This window comes from Brachionichthys hirsutus, chromosome 14 (genome assembly GCF_040956055.1).
Source record: "Brachionichthys hirsutus isolate HB-005 chromosome 14, CSIRO-AGI_Bhir_v1, whole genome shotgun sequence".
Lineage (NCBI taxonomy): Eukaryota > Metazoa > Chordata > Actinopteri > Lophiiformes > Brachionichthyidae > Brachionichthys > Brachionichthys hirsutus.
Genome location: NC_090910.1, coordinates 10,926,331 through 10,936,265, shown reverse-complemented (window position 1 = coordinate 10,936,265; position 9,935 = coordinate 10,926,331). Strand labels below are relative to the sequence as shown.

Here is a 9,935-nt window from a genome sequence, read left to right as displayed (position 1 = left end):
TCACTTTCACAGGATGTGTGGCACGCTGTTTTGTATTTTTCCTTGGGGGGGGGGGGGGGGGGGCGCAGAGGAAGTAAAATAAAAAACGGAAGAATCTGTGGGTGGGAAGAAATAGGTAATTTCATGCCAAAGCAATTAGCGTCCTCATCCAGAGCGCTGCCAAAACGCACCGTAGAGGTCACGGAGAGGTCACGGAGTGAATGAACGTTCGGCCAACGTCTCGGCTTTCCAAGCAGCCGCCTTCACCGCCTGAAGCTTCTGATTTTAGATCCTCTCAACAGTGAGTTCTGCGGCGGCGGCGTCCCGGCCCCCCTTGAAGGCATCAGAAGGAAGTAGCTGGAGTCATCGCTAAGCAACGGCGATGCAATGCACTTTGTGTAAACTGCCCGACGACTTATGACAAGCCAGGAAGTGACGGACGATCGGCAGCATCCGTCAGGAACTGATGCCCCCCCCCCCCCACCGTCATTGACAATTCTTTGTGTCCTGGCACCTTGGGTGATCCGTCACAGCATGGAGCCGACAGGGAGGCAGAACCCCCCCCCCCCCCCCCCCCCCCCGGGATCCAGCCGGAGAGGTCAGGAGCGCTCGGGCCGCCGTGCTGCTGACAGTTCAGATTTATTTTTAATCTCGCCGACGGGAACTCGCCACACAGATCATGTGGCTTGTTAGCGTTGAGTGGTGAGCCCCCCCCCCCCCCCCCCCACCATCTCATATGAAGAAAATGTGACAAAATAATAACCTTGGCGAGGTAAAGCCCAGATAATTGGGCGTCAGTCCGAGCGGCGTTCTGGATTGTTATTCCGCGCAGCTTCTGTCGTTTCCCTTCGTGATGAAATCTCTTTGGTTACCTGCGTTGGAGAGTCCACCTCGCCCCCCCTCCCCCGCATCGTACCCTGATTAGCAGTTTGACCTCCCCGCGGGCGTCCTTCAGCCGGCGTCTTTTCGTGAGAGGACGTTAGCTCGCCGTCCACACCGTATTTACCATCCGTTCATTTTGACAAATTTCCTTATGACTGGTGAAAAAATGAAAAATGTCATTATCAGTGCATCAGCAAGCAGATTACCGGCCGTCGAACGCCACGGCGGTCACAGAGGCAGTTCTGCTGACAGCACTTTTTCCTCTTCTCTCCTCTATGTCTTTGTCCCCCCCCCCCCTTCCTCTCTCACTTTGTTCTGATAGGTGCCAATTACAGCGCCCGTGGTAAAGCCTCCCCGGCCTCTGCTGACCCCGTTAGCCGGCTTTAATGCCCCCAAAAAGGAGGGAATTACCCCACTATTAGTCACCAGTCACGAAACGAGAAGAGCAACACAGCAAAATGCAGAGCTTGACTCCCTTCCAGCCGGCGCGGAAGGTCTGAGTGCTCTTGCTTTCCGGTGAAACGCAGGGTCAGGACTGCGTGGATAAAAACCCTGAGGGTTTTCTGACATTTCAGCCACCCCATCTTTTTTTTTTTCACTCCTCTTCTGGTCCGCGGTGTGTTTTGGAGGAAGCCCAGATGATGGGGCGCTGTTGCTCAGGCACATGCAGAGCCCTGGCTCTCCTGGCGCTGCTGCTGCTGCCCTCATGGGAGACGGGCTGCTGGGGGCTGAATCCCAGCTCCGGAAATCTGGACAAGTCCCCGCAATCTGATCCAGACCCCTGGGAGGTCCCGCAGAGGCAGAAGCGCAGCTGGGTGTGGAACCAGTTCTTTGTACTGGAGGAGTACACAGGAAACGAACCCCTCTATGTCGGCAAGGTAAGCAGTTTGCGACTTAATTAATCCGAGTTTGCACAAATTATTCCTTTTGTTTCACGCACACACAAAAGAAAACGTCTTCGTGACTCATGCAGAATATTAAAACCGGATATTCTCCCTATTTTTTACAGACCTAAGTGCACCTGCACAGCAATACACATATGAATCCCCACTTACCATAATGACCTACACAATCTGGGGCACTGCAGTGTTCTGCAGGCTCGTGCCTACTCCCTAACACCCGATGCAAAATGTTACGTTAAAGACAGTGTGGGAAGATATTCTGCAGTGTTCCTTTCCGAGCCAGGCTGAAGCGCATAGAAATGAAAGTTCTGTTACCGAGGAAGGTGTACAACCTAACAAGGCAATTTGCATTGCAATAATTTCCCCCCAAAGGGTACATATTGCTGAAATGTGTCTTTTTTTAGAGTCGGTTTTCTGCCAAGGTGCATTCAGGTCCATCAAAGTAATGCATGCTTTTTGTCAGATAAATACGTTTAAAACATTCCCAATGACAAAAGTGGCAAAGTTAATGCAAGGGTTTGCCGACAAAGTTTTTTTTTTTTGCGCGGTAGCACATATTTTCTATCAGCATTACCTCATCGGATGAAGTACTCCAACAATTCACCTTTATGAAAGTTGGAATAACACAGCTGTAAAACCCTCATTAAAGAATATATGTAGTTATGAGAGCTAAAGTGAACATAATTGCGCCAATTTGTCACGAAGTTGGCATTTATAAGCGGCGTAATAAAACAGACAGGCGGACGTCTCGAGTCTGTTTCAATGTGCGTCGATTTAAAAAGCAGAATTTTGTGCGTAAAGCATCAGAGAACCCGCATTTAAGGAAGTCGTTGCATCTTTATGCGAGCTGCAGAATATGGCCACACATTTGTTTGTTTGTTTGGTGAAGCGTGGAGGAAAGAAACGGGCCCGCGATCCGGCGGCGGATCGCCTCTGCAGCCGCCGCCAGACGGCGGCGTGTTGAAGAGGCAGCGCCTGGGGAGGGTCTTTCCCTTTGGTATGGGTCGGCCTCTGCACAGACCGCCTCACCTCCCCAATATCTCCCACGCTTGGTATAGACGGCGCTCTACGTGTGCGGCTCTCAGCGGAGGTGACGAGCGTGAAGAAGGCTGTTTGCACCAGAGCGTTATTGATTACGCCTTCTTTCAAAAAAAGGAGTTTAAAGGTCTTTTCTGATCCGCTCTGTGATGTGCGCTTCAGTTTTCACTGACGGCGTGCAAACAGGCAGCTCCTCGCCTGGAAGGTGGCGCTGGTGTGCTCGGCGGAGGCTAGATGGATCCCGGATCGGCCTCCAGATCCCTGTTATCTCACAGGATTTTCTGGTCTTATTATTAAATTAGTTTTCCTCTTTCCGCTCATCTGCAGCGTAATCATTCTCATCTGCATGTATTTGCCGGCTCTGCTCTCGCAAGCCCATTTCCTTGCCGTCTCTGAACCGGATTAGCGTCTCCAGCTGGAATTAGGATACATTTGACCGCCCTATTGTTTCTCCTCTGTGCTTGCCTGAGGGATGCCAGGTGAAAGCATCGAAATCGGAATGAACTGGTGCCACTCTCGGAGTTCGGCTAAAGGTCATTTCTCACCCTAGTGTCCGCAGTAAAGGCTCTTTTCTGAACGTCGCCCGGCATCTGCTGTATCTGACGATGGGATGATGCACTTATTTGATTGGAAACATCTGTTTTCTTCTTCAAATACGTTCTTTTCCCGTGTCTGAGGCTTGCCGGAGAGGACTGTACAGTAGCCTGGAATTTCAAGTGTTTATCTTTTACATATGCTCGCGTCTGATTGCTTTTCTCAGCGAATCCCTTCTGGATGCGAACTGCTGATTACTTATTCATAGATGTGTAGAGATCTGCTTATCCACGTGGAATATACACAAACTCATTTGCAACCTCTTGTCTAACAGGTAGTCTTTTTATTTCCCCCCACCCATACGCGTATTGATGGATCATTTGTTGCACTCAGCGTACTTTGCGAGGTCGCAACAGGAGTGTGAAAAAAAAAAAAAAAAGGTCAGTTCCGTCTTAACACGCCTATGAGCTCGATCTAGCCATTCCGAAAACATGAGAAAATCGGGGATTGGTTTAGTCCCGAAGCAGGCTGTCTGGGAGCGCCGGAAGCTGTTGCGTTGTTTGTTCCTGAAGATCGCAGTTGTCACAAGTACGCGTTTTCAGTCTCATCAAGACACGCCGGGGTAAAAAAAAGGGTCCGGGCGGGAAACCTTCAGCTTGTGACTCAGCGCAAGCGACGTGGAAGGCCGTGCCATGCCGAGAAAATGGCCTTAGCAAGAATGGATATCTTTAAGTAACGCTAGTCTTTCATACTTTGTAATCTCAAGTAGGCATCAAAGGAAAAAACACCAGCGTGACATCGTCTTATTACGGCTTTTGTTGGGTATATCTGGCGTATCTAATACGACAAAGGCTAGAATTCCGTGTCCAAACAAAGACGCCGTTGCGGCAGTTTGGTGATTTCTTTTGCTGGAAGTGAAAGGGAAAATGATATAGTCGGTAGTAAAACGGGAAGTCATCGCTTTGGCCTCGCTGCTCCCTCTGCATCTGCAGTCTGCCTGGCATTAATGCATTCTGTCAGATTCTGAATTTCACAACCAAATGTCTCATTATGCCTTGGCCCCGCGCCTCGGGGTAGCTGGAGCGCTATCGGCTGCAGTCACATCGAGCCAGAGGAAACGTGTTCGAATCCTCAAACTGCATATCTGCCGCCGCAAATATTTGAAGCGAAGAGCATCTTGTCTACTTTACCAAAAAAACATAATTAATATTATCTGTGTTCAAATCTGTGGGTTGAATTAGCAGTTTCGACCTTCGTACACCGAGTCTCCTTGCTTTAAACGTTCTCCTCCTTTCTTTTGTCAGACTGTAGGGAGACATTTAGAGACTTGAACAAAGTGCTGTTTAAGATGAAACTTCAGGAACAAAGACTGAATGTCACCTTTATTTCACTCATTAGAGACAAGTGAGCGAAGAGATAATTGTCTATTATAGGATACTTATTAGTCACAAAGTCGAGTCTCTGACTTGTCGGGGAGATAAGATGAGTCTCCCCACTCATCGGAGGCCAGTCACTGGTGGTGGCGGCGGCCGATGACTCTGCTGAGACTAATTAAAGTTTTGTGAGTTTTTGGGAGATGTGACCACCTTAACTCTGAATAGATGAGCCCAGATAATTAATAGTGACCATGCATGAGGTGTGAATTTTCAGTGGAATGGTCTGTTTCACCTCAATGTTCAGACCGAATTCAGACGGAATCTCGTATAGATCACTTTTAAAGTAATACAGCTCCTCTCATTGTCTGAAACAATGCCATTCCAAAGAGGTGCGAGACCTTCCCTTCTTTTGCTGACCTTATTTATCGCGGCAATCATCAGACACACTCATGAGAGTGCATGATGAGCAACGCTCGACCTGGCAGCGAGAACCCGTGTTGTGCCTGACAGTTATTCCGTTTAATAATCAAACAATATGCATCGTGGGCGTCAGGCGTAGTCTCGAGGATAATTGCAACGGAGGCAACACGACGCGCCACTGTGCAAACTGCATCATTAGCATTCTATTAGACGCTCACTGTCAAATGGGTTAGAATCACAGAGCATAGGCCGCCGTCGCCGCCGCAAAGGTCGGTCTCAATAGCACCTCGCAGTCGCTGGTGCTATTGAAACCGCTATCACCGCTATCACGTCGGTGATAGCGGTGTGTGAAGCCGGGTGATTCAAGCTGACAGGTGGGGGGCCGGGGGGGTATCATACATGCAGCACCCAGGGACGAGAACTCGCGAGGCGTCACAGGGACCTCTGGGATAGTGGGAAAGCCTCTGTGCCGGGAATCACGAAGGATTACAGCAGCGGTGTTATGCAAAGACTCGGGGGGCTCATTGTTTATCCATCTCGGATGCATGGCTCCAGCATCAGCGACCAATGAAACTAATGTGGCTGCAAAAGTTCTACCTTTACGATTAAAGACTTTGACCGCACATTATTGTAGGGGTACGTTGGTCTAATCGGCTCGCTGGAAGAAGCAGCCTGGCCAAGACGCATCTTGCTGTTCAAGCAAGGTGTCCCATTGTGTTAAGGTTTTTAAATCAGCCGATCAGACCTCCATTCCACTGGATGCCAGGCTCTGGGCTGTAGGATAAGAATGACAGCAGCACAAAGCCTGCCAAGAAACGCAGCAGACGAGTGAAGAAGATGTCAGTCGGGGGCCGTTTTTTATCGATGCCTGGCCAGTCCTGAGAAAGGTCTAAGCAGGCGGCGCCGGTAAAAGCACCTGAGCGCGTCCGGAGCAGCTTGCAGCCGCTCCGACCCATAAACCCCGAAGCCAAACGCGCTCGAGTGGGTAGTTTAAGCTTCGCTTTCAATTTGATAAATCTGTCAAATTCAAAAACGCCGCGCTCCCCGAAACAGCGCAACATTTCACGCACCGGTATCCGTTGTTCACAATGTGACTACCAAGCAATGAATCAGCCAAGGCAGTCGGTTTAAGTGATTTACTTCTGCTGTGTTTGCATTCATTATGGAAGCCGTTGGTCTTTTTTTTTTTCTGTGTGGCAAATTTAAGTTATTACTTAGCTCAGATTTACGCTCCCCTTGTCTCGACCCTTAGCTTCATTCTTTAAATTTATGACGGACTGCTGTTGATGGCTTGGTAATCACAGAGGAGATTATTTTAGCATTAAGTCGCACTGTGCGAGAAGACGAGCTACTTATAGCAAATTATATTATAACTCAATGAAATATCGAGGGTCGTGGCAGACAGCTGGAGCTGTGAGACGGTCTGAAGTTGCTGGGTTTTATCTGCATTCTCTTTTATGTGTTTCTTTTGCCTGAATATGGGTTTGTTGAAGCTTTCTGAAGTGCTGATGCATCGAATTTCCGACCCCCCCAACAGGTCTCATTGTGAATAATTCAAGAGGGTAGCTCCAGCCTGCGCTCAGAGCATAGACGTCCCATGAATATCCTATCCACGCACAAGTTACACTTTCAAGTCGCTCTATTCTTTCTCTACAAAGTGGATAACAGGTGGCACGGAGACGGTTGGGCTTGCTATCAATAATCAATGAATAACGTAAGCCAGGCAGTTCGTGTATCGTAAGAGAAGCTGGTTTTGAGTGTCTGCCATGTTTCCCTCCAAAGTGTTTAAAGGAGAGTCCACCCCCTACCAGTGAAATATTACAATCAATTTGGGAAGTGGGAAAAGCGGGACAGGGACACGGGCCGAGCAGAGAAGGATGCTGGAATGCAGTCGCGCTTCGCTAACTGCGTCTCGCGTGGATATCTGAACGAAATGAAAGCCGTGTTGCGCAAACCAGTTTCCACGCCGCCGGATGAACCGCCAGAACAGACGCTGGAGGCGTTACAAATATTCCCTCTGAGATTTTGTAGCTTCTCGTCTCTGTTATTTTTCCTTTTCACTACAGAAACCTTCGAGGGGGGGGGGGGGGGGGGGGTTTGCTCATTGTGTCAACTGTGTTTTGGGATTGATCCGTGATGTGTCGCCCTCCTCCATCGCTTACGGGATCTAAAGGCTTAAAGTCTATCAAGCCTCCACCGATTGAACAAACATCGACGCTGCCAGTGATCAGATTACTCCCCACTTTCTGCAGTCGTCTCATTTAAATTGAGAAATTCGGTCTCACAGGTGCAGGAGGGGGATGATGTGAGTCGCGGAGCTAGATTTAGGATGGTGAGACCCAATTATGTGTTACAGTATAACCTCACAGCTTTCTATGTTGGAGAGCACCGCTTACACCGGTGAGTCACAACCAGGGGTAGTTACGCCCCGGGGGACAGAAGCAATGTGGAAGGACTCAGCTAATTGGACAATAGGCACAAAAAAAAAAATCTGATTTGGCTGATAATGGATACATTTTGCAATATAACATGTTTTTAGGAGGAAGACAAACATGCTGGTAGTTTCTCGTGAGTCTGACCTTCGGTCAAACACCAGCTAATATCACGGAAGAGGAGGAAAAAACCAATTGGAGGAACACAGACTATGGAGGAACACAAGTTGTCGGGACACAAAGGCATAATCTGGCACCGCAGTGTCAGCAGGGTCTAAATAGTAAGTAGTAATGAGCAGGAAATGGATGGCAGGTGTGTCTCCAGGTGTTCTAACGACTCTCCCGCAGCCACGCCCGCACTGCAATACAAGGAAACACGGGATCAGAATGACAAGCAGGAGACCATGACAGTGCTCATCATTCATTCAAGCCACTGCACAGAATCCACTGATATTTCATAAATACCGGTACTTTGTAAAAGTGTCCACCTAATTAAAAAAAAAAAGTATTTTCCCAGAGTTTTAGGCACATTTTAATTCAACCATCTTTTTGGATTCTAATATGATTCAGCTGTGACAGAGGTTATACGGTCCATCCGCGTCAGCGCAAATTGAGTTTTCCTCTCGGGGAGGGTATCCGTGTCCTTGGACTCAAATTTACTAGTTTTGGAAATGCATAAATGAGTTATTCAACCTTCTCACCTGATTACTCTGGTAATCTGCCTTTATGTGTGCATGTGCAAGCCTTGTTGGCCTTCTACCTCTATCCTGCCCAGTAACCCCCCCCCACACACACACCTAGGATTTCTATCCAAACCAATCCCACACCCTCCTCTTTTACATTTACCACCCAATGCATGAAGGACCCCAATGTGCTAAAACCAGGCACGCATTGGCCACCTCTCGTAATTAAATTCAGTCATATTGAATCACAGCTAATCCTGAAACCGGCTACGTTTCCACGGGGAGGGGGAAATGACCTACATGAGAGCAGCTTTCTTATTTGGCTTCCTTTCTGAAAGCTTGACAAAACACGCGCAACCCTCACTTTGAGTTGCGTTGAAAGTAACCGACTCGCGCGGGGCGCTAATTTCCATATCGATGCTGTTTATTTACACGTATCACATGGGGCGTAGTAAACACGAATCGGGTCGCAGCTTCAAAAGATTTATTCCGTGTCATGTGCGAGTATTTCTTAATAATGCGGGCACCTTTTCTTTTTTTTTTTTTTATCCTGGTTCCAGTCGATGTTTGTGACTTGCATAGCAATACGATGTGCGACGGCTCATTGCGCCGGAGAAGAATCTGTGCGTGGAGGCAATTAGGATATTGTACGAGCCGGTCATCAGACTAATGTCGGTGATTCACAATGGTGCCTCTGCACCTTTGCTCTTCAAGGTGTATTTTATCATTTGCAGACCATGTTGGTTGCAGCCCAAGTTACTGTCGCTAATTCATCGTGCAAGAAAAAGAAGTGGGGAATGCATGATAATGTCTACTGCTTTTTTTCTGCTTTGAATAGCTGCAGATAGAGGAAGAAATAGCGCAGATGCACAGATGTGTCTTAATTACGTTTTCTATCTTTGTTTTGCATGTTTTGAGTTATCGAGTTGAATTTATTATTGTCTTTTTTTTCATTTAATTGCACATAATCACTGATTGCATCATAGACTGTGCAGTTTTAGCTTGCAAGCGAAGCCTTCATTCTTGTCTAATAACAGGCCTCCACTATCAATCATGTGTGACTGGAAAACTGTTCCCACCGTGGCAGATTAAAAGGTATTTCTGGCAAATAATACATTCGCCCCTTCACTATTTGTGTTTTGCACCATTTCCAGTCTTCCAGAGATTCTCAGAGGGAACAGAGTTACCGATATGCCGGGCTTCCGATCGATTGCATTGCGATCTTTGCTCAGTGAGGATCGACGTGGGTGACAGTCCGAACAGAACGGGTGTCAGGCTATGTTTCCTCTGATCGGACAGGATCCCGGTTGATCCGTCACACCGGTAGTAAATGGCGTCTCGGAGCCGATGCTATGCTAAGGAGCTTTGCGAGGCTATGCTTTGGTCTTCATTGAGGGAGCAGGTGTGGCTTTAAAACCTTTACTTTCTTTACTGAACAATACGTTCCCCTCTCACTTGAGTCATTTTGGACTTCCCGGAGCTCAAGGCTGAGTCTTAAAAAATATAATCAAAGTAGCTCCATTGGAAATATCCATTCTGTGCCATTTCATTCTCTTACTTACCCCAAAGCATTCATTCCATTCCAGGGACAACTGGGACGAGTGGGTCTGAGGTTTTGCTCAAAATATTTTGTGATCAGTTTTTCTTTCTCATACAGGCTCAACATTTATTTCAAGGTCACAAAAAATA

At 47.8% G+C, this 9,935-nt stretch overlaps 1 protein-coding gene across 1 annotated transcript in view; it reads left to right on the top strand.

The window, feature by feature from the left end:
• The first annotated feature begins 1,499 nt into the window (after window positions 1–1,499).
• The window catches only part of LOC137903839 (cadherin-7-like), a 58,863-nt gene continuing 50,427 nt past the window's right edge, over window positions 1,500–9,935 (top strand). The window contains exon 1 of the mRNA XM_068747998.1: window positions 1,500–1,739. Coding sequence (XP_068604099.1) covers window positions 1,500–1,739 — 240 coding nt within the window. The remainder of the gene's footprint in view (window positions 1,740–9,935) is intronic.